The following is a 19,656-nucleotide window of genomic DNA, read 5'->3' as shown; positions in this document are numbered from 1 at the left end:
CTTTGCTTCTGCTCACCCAGATGGATCTGGCTCCTACCTAGTCAGTAGAGGCAAAGGTTTCACTGCATATGCTGCAACTGCCCTGCTTAGGAGCATAGGAAGATGCCTTCTGCTGAGTCCAAAACTTGGTCCATCTGAGACTGGCCCAGGCAGGCAGCAGCTCTTCAGGATTTCAGACAGGGCCTCGAGAAGTCACGGATTGAACCTGGGATCTTTTGCATGCAAAGCAGATGCTTTACCACTGAGCTGTTTACCTCCTCCTGTTGCTCTGTGTCAGCTGTCAGCCCTCTCCCTTAGGTCCCACCCTGAGCTCTTCCCCGTCTCTTTCAGCTGCCCGCTCGGTTCAAGTTCGCCCGCGAGATGGAGGCCTACGTTGGCTCGTTCCTGGAGGGCTGTGACGACCCCGAGAAGCAGCTGGCCGTGATGGTTGGCTTCTCCACCCTGACCAACCAAGGTTATCCGGTGGTGCCCACCTTTTGGAAAGTGGTGTGCCACTTGCGGCCGGCCGCGCTGCTGAAATACATCGCCTGGCTCAAGGAAATGTTCCTCAGCCCGGACCTGGATGCCTGCGTGGACTTTGCCACCAAGCGGCAGCAGCAAACTGAGAAGAAAACTGGCTGGTGAGTTAGTCCCTGGCGCCTGGGATTGGTTAAGCCCTGCTGTAAACCAGTGGCGTCTTCCCCAGGAAAGGAGTGGGCCAGTCCACTCTACCTGAGCAGTAGACTTAAAACCAGCAGTCCATCCCCCCCAAGTATCTGCTGGAGCAACATCCATTTCTTGCCTTTTGTGTCCAGCTCTCTTGATTGCCTGCATGCAGCTATCCAAGGTGCTGACCAGTGTTCCCTATAACAGAGATTCCCAGTAATCTCCTGCTGGGAATCACTGTTATAGGGAACAATGGTCAGCACCTTGGATAGCTCCATGCAGGCAATCAAGAGAGCTGGACACAAAAAGGCACAGAATGGACGTTGCCCCAGCAGATACTTGGGACCGGCTGCTGGTTTTAAATCTACTTGGAATCCTTACAACATCTGGGGACCCCTGTTACAGGGAATCCTGATCCTGACACCCTTCTCCTGTCTGAGGCCTATGCCCCTCCCAGCTCCCTGCTTCGGTGGAGGCCCTGGTTTGACTTAGAACAGGATAGCCTGCTATATCTTCCCAGGGAGAGAGTTCCCCAGACCTGTGGTGCCACCCCACAAAAGGCCATGCTGCTGGTTCTTGTGGCCGAATGGTGCAAAGCTTTTTTCTTTCTTGAATGAGACATGCTTCAGACACGGATTTCTTTCTCTCGGTCCAGCACAAAGCTTGAACACAGCGTGATGCGGCTGCGGAAATGGATTGTGGCCCGTCTGGTGGGGATAGCTGAAAACCCGCAGATCAAGAGGGAAGAAGAGTTTGTGACTGACATTGCCAGGTAATAATAAATACTGTTATTGTGCAGGAGATTCAATGTGCACTTTGAATATGAAAATATACCACTTTTCAACTACGTTCAAAAAGTGGCCTGATTTATTTGTTTCATGAGGCCCCTTGTTGATTGGGCAAAATCATGCTGCATAGATTATACTGCTAGGAAAGTTCTGGAAAGTAAATATGTTGTTTTTTTATTTTAAGTATTGCAGGGGAGGGCACAGAATGGGGGTAGTGTGTGTTGTTATGATGTTTTAAAAGCACGTCTTTTTAAAAAATGAACTAGTTCAGCTAATATTCAACCAAGAAGTCCACTTTCAAAAGTATATATTAATTTCTGTCCGGGGTGTGTGTGTGTGTGTGGAAACGGAAAATCCACTTTCATTCCAGATTTGGCATGCAGGCCCCCACCCGCCCGCCGAGATTGTGTATCTTTTCCACAGCACCACAGCAGCAATTATAATATCATCATAAGTAATTTAATCGCGGAACTGTCTCCTACCTCCCAGCCTTTTGGGGTTCTTTTGAGAGGATTGAAAAGGTCAAGCAAGATTCAGAAAGATGCAGTGGCAGTGAGTTTGGACTCCTTTGGCTGCTGTTTCTCCCGCACCCCACACTTCCACCGTTGCCTCAGACTGCATCCGGTCTGGTGTTGCTCCTTGCTTGGACTTGCTCCCAGTTGCTTCTTTTCCTACCCCCACCCCATGGAAGGGGTGGGTGGGAAGAGGCGATGGGGGAAGTCCGCGGCAGAAGCAGCAGCCACAGAGGGAGTGAGCGGCAGTTAGGGTTCACTGTGCAAGAGGCTTGGCAGGAGGCACGCAGACGCGCGCCTTAGTGGGAACAGTGCTTTGGACTCTCCCACCGAGACGGTGGCCCGGCCGGGGAGAGGAGAAATCGGGACCTTGGTGGCAGTTGGGTGGCGGCGGCGGCCGTGCGCCTGCCAGAAACAGCTGCACGTGGGGCTGACATTTCATGTGTGCGCGCGCATGCACACACCTTAAAGAAAACAGTGCCCGTCTCTTGTGAATGCTGCTGTCTGTGCACCACTGGTGTGACGAAGTTGCTCTCTGGTTCTTCCAGGTTTTGCTTCTTTCACGCTTTTTTTGAGACAAAGAAACCGACCTCTGAGATATCCGAGACGGAAGCGCTCCCGTCGGTGCCTTTGAACGAGCCGACTCGCATCGTGACCGCAAATTCATTTTTCAGGTATGGGGTCTTGCCGGGCTTCGGAGTAAGTGATCCTAATGGGCTTACTGTGTGGGGGCACGTAGAGTTCACAGGCTGAGTGCATGGGCCTCGGCGAATGAAAACCCTGGGACAAACCGGAGCGGTTCATCTGCAGTTGCTACCAGCTCGTCTGGTGGCTGCGTGGGGACAGGCCTTCTCTGTTGCTGCCCCGAGACTCTGGAATGTGCTCCTTACTGCCCCGAGACTCTGGAATGTGCTCCTTACTGCCCTGAGACTCTGGAATGTGCTCCGTACTGTCCCGAGACTCTGGAATGTGCTCCTTACTGAAATGAAAGCCTCCCTATCTCTGGCAGCTTTCTGAAAGTCGCTAAAGACACATTTTTTTCACCCAGGCTTTTTAAGGTATTTAAGGTATCGTTCTAAGGTATTTATGTCTGCTTTGATTTGTTTTGTGTTATTGTAAGCCGCTCAGAGACAGAAGCTTGAGGTAGTGTACAAATATAATAAATACAATTTAAAACATCCTCCTCCTTTTTTAAAGCAAGATACCTAGATATTTGGAGATGGGTGAGTCTCTCATTGGTAGAGCATTCTGAAGGTCTCCTGCTCAATTCCTGGCAGCATCTTCAGGTCGGGGTGGGAAAGACCCCTGAATGAAACTCTGGAGAGCTGCTGCCAGCCAGAGTAGTCAGGGCTGAGCTAGATGGACCAAGGGGCTGTCTTGGGATTGCAGCTTCATAGGTTCATCAGAAGCATCTGTGGTAGAGTCTGTGTTTTGCATGCAGGCAGCTTCGGGTTCCGTCTCTGGCAGCAGCTGCAGTTAGGGCTGAGAAGACCCTGGCCTGAAACCCTTTGCTGCTGCCAGTCAGGGGCTAGACAGTCCTGAGCTAGGTGGACCAAGGGCCTGACTCAGTTGAAGGCAGACTATTTAGCAGCCACAGCTCAGTGGAAGAGCATCTGCTTTGCATACAGAAGTCTTGGATGCTCTCGTTGGCATCCTCAGGTAGGACTGAGAAAGACCCCTTTTGGGAACCCTGGAGTGCTGCTGCCAGCCAGTGTTGACAGCTGCCAGCTAGGCGGATCAAAGCTCTGACTCAATAAGAGGCCGCTTCTTGCGTGATTCTATGTGGAATGGCTTGTTGTCTGTTCGATGTGGAAGCGCTCGGGTTTGCTCGCTGGCGTCTCCGAGCCAGGAAAGACGCCACTCGAGCTGCTGCCAGTCAGAGCAGACAGCCCTGAGCTAGGTTGACCAATAGTCTTGACTAGGTTCCTGTGTTCATCAGAAGCATGCCCAGCCCAGTAGCACAGCATCTGACCGACATGCGGAAGCCCTCCAGGGTCAATTCCTGGCATCTCCTAGCCGGGAGAGACTTCCCCCTGACCCCAGAGCGCTGCTGCCAGTCAGAGCGGACAATCTTGAGCTAGTTGAACCAAAGTTCCGACTCAGGAGACGGCTGAGTCCTTCAGTTCCCAAACCTGTCAAAAACACACAGGTATACGAGCCCCGTTCCTGCCCTGAACCAGCGGCCGTGAAATGTTACGCCCGGTCCAGCCATTACACTGTTTTTCTTTCCCCTGCTCCCTGGCACAGTTTGCTCCAGGCCTTAAACTCGATGCCTGCCTTGGGGGAATCGGCGGAAGCCGAAGAACGGCGGAAGAAACACCTCCACGGCTTGACTGCCGACGGGCACCCCTGGATCTTTGCCCTCGTCCAGTACGCCAACGCCCTCCTCTCGCACCGGAAACACGTCAAGTTGGCCGTACCCTTCAGTAAAGAGGAACAAGCCGCGTGGGAAGAGTAAGTTCCGCCGGCAGGGCGCCGGCCACGTAAAGAAACGACGGCCCTTCCAGGAAGGCTGGAGACCTTTGCAGAGGTTCATCCTCTGAATGGGGGCCAAATGAAGAAGGAGCCTAGCTGGGCCATAGGTAGAGCATCTGCTTGGCATGCAGAAGGTCCCAGGTTCAATCCCTGGCAGCATCTCCAGGTAGGGCTGGGAAAGACCCCTGAGCCTGAAACCTTGGAGAGCTGCGGCCTGTCAGTGTCGGCAGTACTGGGCTAGATGGACCGAAGGTCTGACTCTGTTTAGGGACCGCAGCACAGAAGGCCATCTGTTTAGGGACCGCAGCACAGTAGAAGGCCATCTGCTTTGCTTGCAGAAGGCCCCAGATTCAATCTTGGGCCTCTCCAGGTAGGGCTGGGGGAAAGAGCCCAGTGGGAAACCCTGGAGGCGCTGCTGCCAGCCAATGTTGACAGCACTGAGCCCGGCAGATCAAAGGTCTGACTCGGTAAGAAGCAGCTTCTTGCGTGAAGTTGTCTGTTGCTTGTTTCACAGGAAGTCAGCTACTGTAATGAGCTAATACTGTATTTACCTAAATCCAAGATTGGTTCCCCCCGTCCCCCCAAGTTTTCTGATATTAGAAATCAGGAGGTCGTCTTAAATTCAGAAGCTGTTCCCTCCGAGCAAATGCAGGCATAACCTGCATTTAACCTCTACTTTTTAAGGGGCTCGTCTTAAATTCAGAGTCGTCTTTGATTTGGGTAGAGTTCGATTCGACGCGGAGAGTTTCACTAAAAATGGAGCTTCATTCTCAGCCCTGTTGATCATAGAAGTTCTCCCCTTTTGTGGCGCCAGTGGAGAGAATGCTTTATTAATTTTATGTTTCCATTTATATCCCACTCTTCTTCTGCGGACCCCAGAGTGATATACATGGTTATGTTTATCCTTTAGAAATATTTCAGCAGCCATTTGGTGACGCTGTCCGTTTTGGGGTGTGTCTCGCCCTCTACATGCTGTCCTGTCTTTCTTTCCCCCCATCGCAGAATGCTGCAGACGGTGGAAGATCTGCGGAAGAAAGAGCAGAAAAGCGACGCCCTCAAGACCTCTGCCTTCCAGCACCTTCTGCTCTTGGTTGGGATCCACCTCTTCAAGGTACTCTCCGGCATGCTTGAAAGTCCCTCTGGGGGGTGGTTTTGGGTGGAGTGGTGACCAGAATGCCTTCAGGAACATTGAGAGTTGGAAAGGATCAGTAGATATTAGGGATGTGCACGAAATTCAACCGGACTCGATTTTAATCAAATTCGAATCGATTTGATTTGGAACCAGTGAATAGAGTGGAGATTCATTCGGATCTATTCGAATTCAGCTGAATTTGAATCGAATTCAGGCGAATCCAACCAAATTCGATTCGAATTCAGCCGAATTTGAAATTGAATCCAATTCAGTCAAATTTCGTACACATCCCTAATAGATATTGCCTTGTACCTTCCATTTCCCTATTGGTTCCCCGCATCCTTGGGAGAAGGGAAAGGGATCTATATAGCCTAGCCTCAGCTCACTGCAGTGCAGAAAGTGGTCACAAGAGGGCACTCTTTTGCCACACCTGGAAAATGCATTGCCCTCTGTCATTTATGTAGCCTAGCCTCAGCTTGCTGTAGTGCACAAAGTGATCACAAGAGGGCACTCTTTTGCCACACCTGGAAAATGCATTGCCCTCTGTCATTTATGTAGCCTAGCCTCAGCTTGCTGTAGTGCACAAAGTGATCACAAGAGGGCACTCTTTTGCCACACCTGGAAAATGCATTGCCCTCTGTCATTTATGTAGCCTAGCCTCAGCTTGCTGTAGTGCACAAAGTGATCACAAGAGGGCACTCTTTTGCCACACCTGGAAAATGCATTGCCCTCTGTCATTTATGTAGCCTAGCCTCAGCTTGCTGTAGTGCACAAAGTGATCACAAGAGGGCACTCTTTTGCCACACCTGGAAAATGCATTGCCCTCTGTCATTTATGTAGCCTAGCCTCAGCTTGCTGTAGTGCACAAAGTGATCACAAGAGGGCACTCTTTTGCCACACCTGGAAAATGCATTGCCCTCTGTCATTTATGTAGCCTAGCCTCAGCTCGCTGCAGTGCACAAGGTGGCCACAGGAGGGCACTCTTTTGCCACACCTGGAAAATGGCTTGCCCTCTGTCATTTATATAGCCTAGCTTCAGATTGCTGCAGTGCAGAAAGTGCCCACAAGAGGGCACTCTTTTGCCACACCTGGGAAATGCTTTGCCCTCTGTCATTTAAATGCCATACATATAGCCAACCTCAGCTCGCTGCAGTGCACAAGGTGGCCACAGGAGGGCACTCTTTTGCCACACCAGGAAAATGCTTTGCCTGCCTTTTTCATCATACGGCAAATTCTCATCTGGCTGCAGTGCACAAATTGGCCCCAGGAGGTGGCAACCCTTTTGCCACACCAGGAAAATGCATTACCCTTGTAGACCATACTGAGCAAGAAGGACCAAGGGTCCTACTCGGTCGAAGGCAGCTTCCTATGCTGTATTTATTGTAATTCACCCAGAGACGCAGGTCTGGGGTGGTAGAGAATTCCCTGCATGCATGCATAAATCTGAGCGATAAATCTGAGCGCCCAAGCCGTGTTCTTTAGGAGCTGTTTGGTGGCGCTGAGATATTTGACCCCCTCTCCTGGTGTGTTTCCTCCTTTCTTGCTTTGCACACCTTCAGTCACCAGCAGAGTGCGTAAATCTCCTGAGCGACCTCCAGAGCTGCACCCACAGGGCCTTTGGCGAGAAACCCATGAAGAAGAAGAAGAAGAAGAAGAAGAAGGCGGCTGGTAAGTGTGTCATCACCCTGAGTCGACTTCCTGTGCTGCTTGCAGCGTTGCAGGTTGACGACTCTCATCTGACGGAGCTGTTCTCTTCTGGGCAGGTGGCGAAGAAGAGCCGGACTGGGTTGATGTGATTGTAGAGGTCCTCCTCTCCCTTCTTGCTCAGTCCAGCGGGCTGATACGCCGCGTTTGTTGAAGCGTGTTTGGGCTCGTGTGTCGGCACATGACCAAGGGGGCTCTGCAGCTCATCCTGGATGTGAGTATTCTGCCCTGTGCGGGAGAGGAGGAGGGAGGCCTCTTCCAGGGAGGTAGATGTGTGTGCTGCAGTAGGTGCCATCTTGGAAGAGGCATTTCCTTCTGTGCAATGGAGAAGGAGAAATGCCTCTTTTAAGATGGTATGTGTGTGTTGCAGTAGGTGTTGTCTGAGAAGAGGCATTCCCTCAGGTGCAATAAAAGGGGAATACCTCTTCTAAGATGTGTATGTTGTAGCAGGTGCCGTCTTAGAAGCGGCATTCCCTATTTGGGAGAGAAGGAAGAAGGTCTAATCTAAGATTTATTTATTTTATTTGTTTAAAATATTTATATACTGCCCAAAACTTGTGTCTCTGGGTGGTTTACAATTAAAATCATTGAAAACATTGAAAACATTTAAAACCCAATATTAAAAATATTAAAACTATAAATCTAATTAAAAGCCTGGGTGAAAAAAAATGTGTTTTCGGCACCTTTTAAAAAGTTGCTAGATGGTAGATGTGTATGCAGCAGTAGGTGCCATCTTGGAAGAGGCATTCCTTCCTGTTCAATGGAGAAAAAGAAATGCCTTTTAAGATGATACGTGTGTGTTGTGGCAGGTATCATCCACGAAGAGGTATTCCCTCATGTACAATAAAGAGGAAGGAATATATATTCTGCTGTTTATGTTTTAGTTCCTTAAACTATGGGAGTGAAGAAAGAAGGTCTAATCTAAGATGGTAGATGTGTAAGCTGTAGTAGGTGCCATCTTGGAAGAGGCATTCCCTCCTGTGCAATGAGAAAGAGAAATGCTCTTTTAAGATGATACGTACGTGTGTGTGTGTGGCAGCAGGTGGCATTGTAGAGAAGGTATCCCTCATGTACAATAAAAGAGAAGGAATGCCTCTACTAAGATGGTATAAGTTTATATGCTGCAGCAAGTACTCTCTTAGAAGAGGTATTCCCTACTGCATGGGCGAGAAGGAAGAAGGTCTCATCTAAGATGGTAGATGTGTATGCTGCAGTAGGCGACATCTTGGAAGGGGAATTCCTTCCTGTGTGATAGAAAAGGATGAACACTTCTTTTAAGATGACACTGGCTGCAACATACATATGTTGACTCTTAGAAGAGGTATTCCTCTTGCACAAGAGGCAGAGCAGGTTTTCTACCTGCTGCAACATATGTACTGTTTTGGAAGAGTCATTCCCTTCTGTCCAATAGAGAAGGAGGAAGGCCTCTCATTCCCTTCTGTCCAATAGAGAAGGAGGAAGGCCTCTTCTAAGTTGTTCATGCTGCAGTGTTTGGCATTCCCTCTTGTGTGGGAGAAGGAAAGCCTCTTCTAAGATGGTAGATGTATATGCTGCAGTAGGTGCAGCGCTGGAAGCAGCATTTGCTCCTGTACAATAAAGGAGATCACATCTGCAAAGTACATATGTATTATCTTGGAAGAGGCATTCTCTCCTCTGCAGAGGAGGAAGAGGAATACCTCTTCTCAAATGGTTCCTGCAATCCAGATTTGAATTCCAAACTGATCTCCTGCAACCATTTCCCTATTTCTCTCCAAGGTTCTTGACCCACAGCAAGACCAGGATGAAGAAAGCGCCATTGTTGTAACGGAAGAAACTCAAAAGAAGACATCTTTGCCGAAAGCCAAGGTGAGGCCTCTTGAGTTTTGGATTGCTCCAAGCCTAAGCAAGCCATTAATTTTATTTATTTATTTATTTATTTATCTATCTATCTATCTACATATTTTTATACTGTCCAAAACTTACGTCTCTGGGCGGTTTACAACAGATAAAAACAACATTAAAACATTAGTTAAAAACAAAAAACAAGAAATTTAAAACAATTTAAATTTTTTAAAACAATGTTCTAAAACAATGTTAAAAACAATCAAAACAGTATCAGTTAAATGATGCTTTCCCCCTTTCTGTTGAACTTTTGAATCTTGCAAATTGGTCTTAGTTTAGGTTACGGTGTCTTGTGACGGGGATTCAGTTCACTGGGAAATCCTCCCTGAACCGGTTTGAGTCCTAATTCAGTTCAAACCCCATGGTGATTAACCCCTCTACCTTTCTGCTCCTCACTTCTGTCTCTGACCTTGTATCATGGAACCGGAATGGAAAAACGACCATGAAAAATCACTCGCGGTAAACTGGATTCCCTCCCCACTCTTTCTTGACAGAAGAAAGATGATGGCTGTGAAGAGAACTCCTCTAATGAGGACAGCTCTGAAGAAGACGAGGAAAGTGACGATGAGGAAATGGAGGATCCGGAGTCGGATGGCGAAGACGAGGATGCCGGCGAAGAGACGGACGAACTCTTCCGTGCCATGCTGAGGAACGTCTTGCAGGCCGGGAATGCTCTGGTACATGTTGGGAAAGGCAGAGGCTGTGTGGAAATGCGTTGATCTTGCGTATGTAAAATAAGGAGCTCTGTATTCTGCGACAAGAGAACTCTGGTTTTGCATGCGGAATTCTGCAGCCAGAATGCGTGATTTTAAAGATTTGTCTCTTTCCCTGGTTCGCAACACGGTTGCTTAGAACGGGGGCCCCACCGCCTTTTTAAAACCAGTGTACCCGTTCTCTCATAAACCTTCAGCTCTGGTTCTTCATAGTGATTGTGTGTGTGTGTCTCTCTCTCTCTCTCTTTCTCTCTCTCTCACACACACACACACACACAGAGAACACATACATACATATACACAAACTCTTATCTAAATGTTACAATTATGAGACAGGCTACTGCAGTCCCCGGCTTACATCCAAACTACATTAGGAACAAAAGAAACTCCTTTCTACCAAGTCAAACCCTTGATCCATCTAGCTCAGTATTGTCTACCCAGGCTGGCAGCAGCTTCTCCAAGGTGACAGGCAGGAATCTCTCTCAGCCCTTGGAGAATCTTGGGGATGCTGCCAGGGAGGGAACTTGGGACCTTCTGCATGCAAGCAGGCAGGTGCTCTTCCCAGAGTGGCCCCATCCCCTGAAGGGAATCTCTTACAGTGCTTACACATGTAGTCTCCCATCCAAATGCAAACCAGGGTGGACCCTGCTTAGCAAAGGGGGCCATTCATGCTTCCTACCACAAGACCAGCTCTCCTCCCTAATTACTCATGAGGGCTCCCATTGAAATGAATAGGACACACAAACATGCCCCATTATTTTCAGTAAGACTACAATTGTCCTCTTTGCTAAGCAGGGTCCACCCTGGTTTGCATTTGGATGGGGGACTCCATGTGTGAGCACTGGAAGATATTCCCTCTTAGGGGATGGGGTCGTTCTGGGGAGAGAATCTAGGTTCCCAGTTCCTTCCCTGGCAGCATCTCCAAGATAGGGCTGAGAGAGACTCCTGCCTGCAACCTGGGAGAAGCCGCTGCCAGTCTGGGTAGACAATACCAAGCTAGACAGACTCGGTATATGGCAGCTTCGTATGTCCCGCTCTCTGTAAAGTTTCCCCTAGGTTTTTTTAATATTAGAAATTGGGAGGTTGCCTCAAATTCAGAGTCCTCTTCCTTTTGAGTAAAGGCAGCTCTTGCCTGTGTGTTAACCTCTACTTTTTAAGGGGGCCATCTTAAATCCAGAATCGTCTTCGATTTGGGTAAATACGGCATGAACACGTTTTGTGCCAGAATGTCCAGTTCCACCCCACACAACAACTGGCCCAGTTGGGGACTAATTCTGGCTCGTAATGCTCCCTGGACTGGATCGTAGTGTTTTAGGTTTCTGAACCCGTGTCTCCTTTCCCAACAACAACAGGGCGGAGACGACAGCGACGAGGACGTTGACGACGACACCATGCTGTCCCTGGACGAGAACCTGTCGGCTCTCTTTGCCGAGCAGCAGAAGCGGCTCCAGGCCAAGAAGGACGAGCGGGAGAAGATGCGGAAGGAGAAAATCCTGCGGAGGGAATTCAAAATCAAGGTGGGCAGCCAGGATCTCCCAAGAAGATGAACCCATCGGGTTGAAAGCATCGCTATCGTAAGAAGGCCGGTTGGGAGCTCTTAAGCAATACATGCAGGGGGGTTGGGTAAAGAATCGGGGCCGTAGAGCCGCTCTGGAGGTCACGAGCCGGGACTGGCCCCTTTGCTAAGCAGGGTCTGCCCTGGTTTGCGTTTGGATGGGTGGCGGCATGTCAGCACTGTAAGATATTCTCTCTTGGGTAGAGCATCTGACTCATAAGGAAGCCACCGTAGATTAGACCCTTGATCCGTCTAGCTCAGGGTTGTCTACACTGGCTGGCAGCAGCTCTCCAAGGTTTCAGGCAGGAGTCTCTCCCAGCACTATCTGGAAATGCCACCAGGGATCAAACCTGGGACCTTCTGCATGCAAAGCAGATGCTCTTGGATGCTCTAGCCCCATCCCCGAAGGGAAATATCTTACAGCCCTCGCATGCTGTCACCCATCCAAATGCAAACCAGGGCAGGCCCTGCCTAGCAAAGGGGGCGATTCATGCTTGCTGCCACAAGACTAGCTCTCCTCGCCTTGGGCCTGTCTGCTATACAGGCCAGACTTCAGACTTACATACAGTAGGAACATAGGAAGCTGCCATATACTGAGTCAGGCCGTTGGTCAGTATTGTCTTCACAGACTGGCAGCGGCTTCTCCAAGGTTGCAGGCAGGAGTCTCTCTCGCAGCCCAATCTTGGAGATGCTGCCAGGGAGGGAACTTGGAACCTTCTGCTTTTCCCAGAGCGGCTACATCCCCTGAAGGGAAGATCTTACAGCGCTCACAGTTCTAGTCTCCCACTGATATGCAACCAGGGCAGACCCTGCTTAGCTAAGGGGACAAGCCCTGCTGGCTACCACGAGACCCGCTCTCCTTCAGCCACCTTAAGTGGCGCAGCAGGGAAATGCTTGACTAACAAACAGAAGGCTGCCGGTTCGAATCCCCGCTCGCCTATATCGGGCAGCAGCAATCTAGGAAGATGCTGAAAGGCATCATCTCATACTGTGTGGGAGGTGGCAATGGTCAACCCCTCCTGTATTCTACCAAAAGAAAACCACAGGGCTCTGCGGGCGCCAGGAGTCAACATCGATTTGATGGTGTACTTTTCTTTAGCTGGACTTCAAGAGACGGCTGGAGGGTCATTTTAATAGTGGCCTGCAGGTGGCAGTATAAGCATATGCAGTAAATTTGAGGAGGCTCCTTCCGTGCTGGGGAGAAGGAGATTTAAATATTTAAATAATTTAAATATTTAAATAATTTAAACAATTTAAATATTTAAATATAAATTTAAACATTAGGTCGCTGGCTGAAAAGAAATCAGACCTACTGGCTGTTCTTGGTGTGGAAGGGGAAAGGTCTCTGGCTGCTTGACAAAAGCGACAGGAAAAGGACTTTCAAGAATCAGGCTGCGAGAATTCCTGAGCGCAACCTGGATGGAGATCTGTCATTACGGGGGCGCCTGTTGTGAACCCAAAGCCAGGACCCGCTCCAGTTTAGGGAGGAGAGCTGGGCTTGGGGAAGCGAGCACGGATCGTTTCCTTTTGCTAAGCAGGGCCTGCCTTGGTTTGCATTTGGATGGGAGACTACACGTGAGCGCTGCAAGATTTTGAGATAGGACGACTGCTTGCCTGCACGGAGATGGTCCCGGGTTCAACCCCTGGCAGCATCTCCTGGTAGGGCTGGGAAGAGTCCTGCCTGAAACCTTGGAGAGAGCTGCTGCCAGTCAGAGCGGATGCTACTGCCTGAGATGGACCCAGGGTCTGACTCCGTAGATGGCAGCTCCCCGTGAGCAAGCCTGCCTTTTGTATCTCCAGGTTCTGGATCTAGTTGAAGTGTTCTTGGCGAAGCAGCCAGAGAACCCCTTGGTCTTTGACTTCATCAACCCGCTGCTCTCAGTGATTGAACGGAGTATGAGTTCGGAGTCGGATAAGCAGGAGCAGGATTATCTCCAGAAGACGGCGGATATCTTCACGTGAGTTTCAAGAGAGTGTGCTTTGCTTGGGGTGACTTTGCGTACAGGCTTGGGCGTGTGATGCTGCCGGCAGAGTCAGACCCTTGGTCAGCCTTGCCAAGTATTGTCCACCCTGACTGGCAGGGGTTTCTCAGGAAATAGCCTTTCCCTACCCTACTGTCTATCCTCATTTTTTCAACCGGAGCCCTTCCCTTAGCCACCACGCAGGACGCTGCCTTCTGAGTCAGACCTGTGGTCCGTCTCGCTCAGTGTGGTCAACACTGACTGGTGGCAGCTCTCCCGTTTCAGAAGGGGCTGTTTTCCGCCTGTTCTTGAAGATGCTGCATGCAAAACAGGATGCCCCTGCTGAACGCATGGACGAAGGGTCTGGTTTCCGCAGAGTCTGACCCTTATTCCGTCTAGTTAAGGAATCCCCTACACTGACTGGCAGCGGTTCTCCAGGGAATCCAGATGGGTCTTTCCCAGACCTGTGTGAAGATGCTGCAGGGATCGAACCTGGGACCTTCCTCATGCAAAGCAGGTGCAGGATCACCGAGCTGCATAAAATGATTGGATATATGAACATAGGAAGGGGTGAGGAGAGCTGGCCTAGTGGTAGCATGCATGAATTGTCCTCTTTGCTAAGCGGGGTCTGTCCTGGTTTGCATTTGAATGGGAGACTTGAGGTGTGAGCCCTGGAAGAGATTCCCCGTAGGAGATGGATCCACTCTCGGAAGAGCATCTAGGTCCCAAGTTCCCTCTCTGGCAGCATCTCCAAGCCTGGGCTGCAGCCTTAGAGAAGCTGCTGCCAGCCTGTGCAGACAATCCTGAGCTAGACGGACCAAGGGCCGGACTCAGTATATGGCAGCTTCCAATGTTCCATGCTCCTGAGGCAGCGGTGGTGGCACGCCAGGACTCTCTGATTATCCCCGCAAGCCTCCCTTGCTAACTGGACAAAAAGGCCTCTTTGACAGGGGTGACTCTCTGATATTTAGCAGGGGGAGGTCCCTTTCCAGGTCCCAGCACAGCCTCCCTCCAGTGGCTGGTTGCTGAGGTCTCCCTGGTGTCTCTTTTGTAGGCTCTCTGGGGCAGGGAGCCATCTTCTTCTGGCTGTTGCTATGGAAATGGCCGTGGGAACCTCTTTGGTTGAGAAACAGGGTGGCCAGGTGCTCCATAAATAATAGATGAGTGGCCCCCTCAGGCAAAGGTCGACCTCGTTAAGGGGCACCTGGGGCAAGAATGGCGTCTCCCTCATATTCAGCGGACTGGGCCAAGGGACACCTTTTCAAAATGGCGTCTCCCTCATATTCAGCGGACTGGGCCAAGGGACACCTTTTCAAAATGGCGTCTCCCTCATATTCAGCGGACTGGGCCAAGGGACACCTTTTCAAAATGGCAGCTCCCTCATATTCAGCTGACTGGGCCACCTTTTCAAAATGGCAGCTCCCTCATATTCAGCTGACTGGGCCAAGGGACACCTTTTCAAAATGGCGGCTCCCTCACATTCAGCTGACTGGGCCAAGGGACACCTTTTCAAAATGGCGGCTCCCTCACATTCAGCGGACTGGGCCAAAGATGGGCACCTTTTCAAAATGGCGGCTCCCTCATATTCAGAAAGTGGGGATCAAAAATTCAGTCCAGCACAGCATCCCTCCCCCAGTGACTGTTGCTGGTAACTCCTTGGTGTTCGTTTTTAGAGAGAGACTGTCAGCCCCTTTGGGAAACCATTTTCAGACCCTCTTGGGGCAGACAGTTGGATAATCACCTCTGCTCACTGAGCACAGAGGCAGCTTTCAAAGTGGCCATTTTCTTATCTTCAGCAAGAGGAGAGCAACCGGCTCTCTCCGACCCCAGCACCACGCCCCTCCGGTGGCTGTTGCTTCTTCCTTCTGTTTCTTTTCAGACTGTAAGCTCTTTGGGGACAGGGGACCATTTTCCCCTATGCTTTTTGCTCTGATGATGTTCACTGTGTTCGCTTTGATGAGAACGTCTTGTTGGAAAGCAGTGTATAAATATTTGTTATAAAATAATAACAAAAACCAGGCAGTGGTTTATATGGAATTACGGACCATTTGAATTATGGCCAGGTGGTCTGTCTAGCTCCGGATTGTTTACACTGACTGGCAGCATCTGTCCACGGTTTCAGACAGGAGCCAGGAGGGGCCTTCTGCATGCGAAACAGATGTTCTCCCACTGAACTGCGGGCCTTTCCTTTAGCCTTCCCGAGTTAGACAGGAGTAAGCACCTCGTGACCTTCAGATCGCTCCTTGACACGCAGATTATTTATTTTAAGGACCCCGTGCTACATTTTTCCTGGAGGTGAGAAAAGAACTGATTCGGCATAAGGAAAATTCCTGTCTTCCTACTTTGCTAAAGCAGAGGAGAGCTGGTCTGGTGGTCACAAGCGTGGACTATCCCCTTAGCTAAGCAGGGTCCACCCTGGTTTGCATTTGAATGGGAGACCACGTGTGTGAGCCCTGGAAGATCTTCCCCTCAGGGGATGGGGCCGCTCTGAGAAGAGCACCTGCATTTTTGCAGGTAGAAAGCTCCATGATTCTCTCCCTGGCAGCATCTCCAGGTCGGAGAGACTCCTGCCTGCAGCCTTGGAGAAGCCGCTGCCAGTCTGGGTAGACGATACTGAGGATGAGGGTCTCCTTTTGTGGGCCGGACTGATACGCTTAAGATCTCCAGGGATCTCCTTTTGTGGATCTCCCCACCACCACCAGGGATCCCTGGGAAGGAGAGCTGGTCTTGTGGTAGCAAGCATGAATTGTCCCCTTTGCTAAGCAGGGTTTGCCTTGGTTTTCATTTGGATGGGTGACTGCATGTGTGAGCACTGTAAGATGTTCCCCTTAGGGGATAATGTGGCCACTCTAGGAAGAGCATCTAGGTTCTAAGTTCCCTCCCTGGCAGCATCTCCAAGAGAGGGCCGAGAGAAAGATTCCTGCCTGCAGCCTTGGAGAGGCAGTCTGTAAAGACAACACTGACTCAGTATATGGCAGCTTCCTATGTTCCAATGTTCTTTTTGGCTTTTCAGGAACCAGTTATGCAGATCCAAGCAGTACTGCAAAAATACAGCCCCCATCCGGGAGGAGTTACACGCCCAGCTGGAAAGCCTTGTGAGAAGAGCCTGCAAGCAGAGTGACTCTTCAGTAGCCCTCTACTGCTTCAGGTCAGTCTTTTTGGCGCTGTGGCTGAAAATATTTCTGCCTGCTCGTGAGCTCTGTCTGGAATCTCGCGATTGTCAGTTGAAGCCGTGAGCTTCTTGGCCAAAAGGCGAAAAGCAAGTTCCTGGCTCTCATGGTTTCCAAGGAAACCTGCAGGTCGTGTTGAGCGATGGACATAAAAGTGTTTGTTTGGGGCGGGTTTTGAACATAGAGTTTTGGTTTCTTCTGAGACGTCAACTTTAGTCAGACCACTGGTCCGTCCAGCACAGGATTGCCAGCTCTGACTGGCAGCAGCTTCCTAGGATTTCAGGTGGGGGTCTTTCCCTGCCTTCCTGGAGATGCCAGGGACTGAACAGTGGGCCTTCTACCTGCAAAGCAGGTTCTCTACCCCATAGCTCCTGATGAACTGAGGCCTTTGTTCTATTCCGTGCCGTATTGTCAACCCTGACTGGCAGTGTCCCTCCAGAGTTTCGAATGGGTGGTCTCGCTCAACGCTTCTTGGGGTAGCCAGGAAAAATACACACAAGCGTAACGATCTCCTCTCTCTTCTTTAGCGCGTCTTTGTACCTCTTCCGAGTCTTGAGGGGCAACGCAGCCAGTGAACCGACCCCACAGTCTGCTCAGCTGGAGAAGAAGTGGAAGGATAGCAATGGGAACAGCAAGCAGTCCAGTCCGGTGAGGAGGAAAATCTATTTCGTTGCCTTGGCTTGCTTTGCTGTGAGGGGGGAAACGGCTCATGTTCTTTGGGCATAGATTACGGTCCTGGTTGCCAATGTCACGGTTAGAGGTGTGCATGGAACCGCTCTAGGCTATTCGAGCTCGAACCGAACTGCCCAGCGGTTCAGTTCGTGCCTTGAACCGGTTCAACCCCGGTTCTAATGCTTGCAGAGGAGAATCAGGTAAGGATTCCCCATTACAAGAACCCTGATGGAACCCTAAGGGGTTGGAAAAGGGCAGGTGGGTGGAGGTCATCTTACTGGATTTCCCTTAGCAAGCATGAGAACCGCTTGAACTGGTTCAATCCAAAGCGGGCCTGGTTTGGCTCGAGCTTGGGCCAGCTTCACTTTTCGTAGGGCCGATAGAACCGGACCGGTTCGACTTGAACCTGGTTTGAGTTTGAACCGGTTTGTACACCCCTAGTCACAGTTTTTGTTGAATTTTTAGCACCAGGCAGAGACTGTCCTGCCTTGAATAATCTTTCCAATAAGAGGCCAGTTCACAAACAGCTTCCTCCCTTTTCTATATCCCCTTCTTAGCCTCTTGCCCTTGGCAGCCTGGACTTGAAGCGAGTGTCCTCTGTGTACGGGGAGGCGTTGACCTTGTTCTTGAAGAAACGCAAGAGCCCGCTGACGGCCTCCATGTTCCTTGATCTCTTTGAACGCCATCCGGTAGGTAGCAGAAGGGCCTGTCTTGTGTTATTTCCACCATATTGGGGTCTTTTTTTTTTAGCTTCTCTGACAATATTCTGTTCTCGGGAGCATTCCAACCTCAATCTTTGATGCCGTGGAACACACACACATCTCCCAGATTAGTGCAGGCATTGCGGTTGTAACCCTGTTGAAGTAAAGCTGTGCAAGTGTTGGAGGTGCCTATTGGCCAGTGCCTATGACATCAATAGAACATACTGTATTTACCTGATTCCAAGATGAGGTCCTCCCCACCCTGCCAGTTCTTTCCTGTTAAATATAGGCAGGTTTTTTCTTGGTTTCAGAATCCTCTTTCTTTTGAGTAAATACATAAATAAACTATTTAACCTCTGTCTTTTCAAGCATCATCTTACATTGTTGCCTACTATGGTAAAAAGTGACCTACTGGATTGGCTGATAACTCCTACCTAGTCCAGCTTCTTTCCACATTAGCCAACCAGATGCCAGCAGTAGATGCGTAGGACTCAGGTTCAATCCCTTGCAGTATTTCTAAGTAAGGCTGGGAAAGATTCCTGCCTGCAGCCTTGGAGAAGCTGCTGCCAGTCTGTGTATACAATACTGAGCTAGATAGACCAATGGGACTCAGTATATGGCAGCTTCTTATGTTCCTGTCAAAGCAGTCACCCTTTCCCTGTTGTTTGATTCCCTTGCCACTGGTATACTGCCTCTGGAGAGGGAGGTTCCATTTAACCATCACAGCTAATAGCGGTTGATGAGCCTTATTGTCCGCAATTGGTGATCGGTTGCGGCTGACCCATGAAAACAAGGAAGTGCCACCCAAATTTGATCTGGCTCCCTTTGATTGTAATAGAAACATGTCTTTGGAGTATCGCTTCCTGCCGTGACATGGCTGCTTCCCCCATATTCAGAGGTTGCAGGCTTCTGCTGATCACCTGGTCTCTTCTTTTTACAGTTTATGTGCAAGGAACTCATCAACACAGTTGTCAGGTCAATCACAGAGGGAGCTAGACAGCACCAACAGGTAAGTGCAGATTCAAACAAGTCCAGAAGGAGAAGCAGGGCCCTTGTGTGTGTGTTGGTGGAGTTAAATTTTGCCTGTATGCCCCAGCTGCTGCTTTTCCCCCGAACCATGGTTAAGAGACTGCCAGGGATGCTACAGGATCGCAGGCTTCCCTTCTCGGTTGTTGCTGTCAAGGCATCTCATGATGGGTTATCCTCGTCACGTGCTCCTAGGCAGGACTATGCAAATTAGTTTAGAAAGGCAGTCCTATATAGCTCTGACGGGGATAACCCCGCCCCAGTTCTTCTAGTCCTGTTGCTCCTGGCAGGCTGTGTTCCTCGGCTCGTCCAGTTCAGGCCTGTATTGCTTCTGCTCCTTACTTTTTCCCCGTGGTTCCTATTGTTTCGTGTACTTTCTCTCTCCAGATATATATTTTTTAAAAAAAAAGCCCCGTCAGTACTTTTCAGCGCCTTTCACTCCAACCTTGGTTTGTTGGCCCCCCCGGTTAGCCCCTTCCCCTCCCCCCCCTCCTTTGTCAATTAGATTTTTATGGGAGATCCCTCCAGGGGCTCAGAAAGTAGGAGGAGGTTATTGCATGTGCTAGTGCCCGCTGGGCGTCCGTCTGAGCGTTTCCCGGGGCACACTAGAAAACTTGGCGTTCTCGGCTGGTGTAGGAGGTCACCCAAGCTTGGGATTACATCCCCCCCACATGCTCCAAAAGGCAGGAAGTAGTCATACTTGAAGATCCTTAACCCAGTG

The 19,656-nt window shown here is 50.1% G+C and overlaps 1 protein-coding gene across 1 annotated transcript in view; it reads left to right on the top strand.

Annotated features, from left to right (window-relative positions):
- The window catches only part of MYBBP1A (MYB binding protein 1a), a 56,301-nt gene that overhangs the window by 8,881 nt on the left and 27,764 nt on the right, over positions 1 to 19,656 (top strand). The window contains 15 exon segments of the mRNA XM_053274949.1: positions 331 to 620; positions 1,301 to 1,417; positions 2,494 to 2,619; positions 4,193 to 4,399; positions 5,423 to 5,531; positions 7,112 to 7,220; positions 7,316 to 7,470; positions 9,012 to 9,101; positions 9,632 to 9,814; positions 11,203 to 11,367; positions 13,206 to 13,363; positions 16,380 to 16,514; positions 17,064 to 17,184; positions 17,766 to 17,897; positions 18,850 to 18,918. Of these exon segments, the coding sequence (XP_053130924.1) occupies positions 331 to 620; positions 1,301 to 1,417; positions 2,494 to 2,619; positions 4,193 to 4,399; positions 5,423 to 5,531; positions 7,112 to 7,220; positions 7,316 to 7,470; positions 9,012 to 9,101; positions 9,632 to 9,814; positions 11,203 to 11,367; positions 13,206 to 13,363; positions 16,380 to 16,514; positions 17,064 to 17,184; positions 17,766 to 17,897; positions 18,850 to 18,918 (2,166 nt within the window).

The sequence above is a fragment of the Hemicordylus capensis genome, chromosome 12 (assembly GCF_027244095.1).
Source record: "Hemicordylus capensis ecotype Gifberg chromosome 12, rHemCap1.1.pri, whole genome shotgun sequence".
Lineage (NCBI taxonomy): Eukaryota > Metazoa > Chordata > Lepidosauria > Squamata > Cordylidae > Hemicordylus > Hemicordylus capensis.
This window is presented reverse-complemented; position numbering and strand designations above follow the sequence as displayed.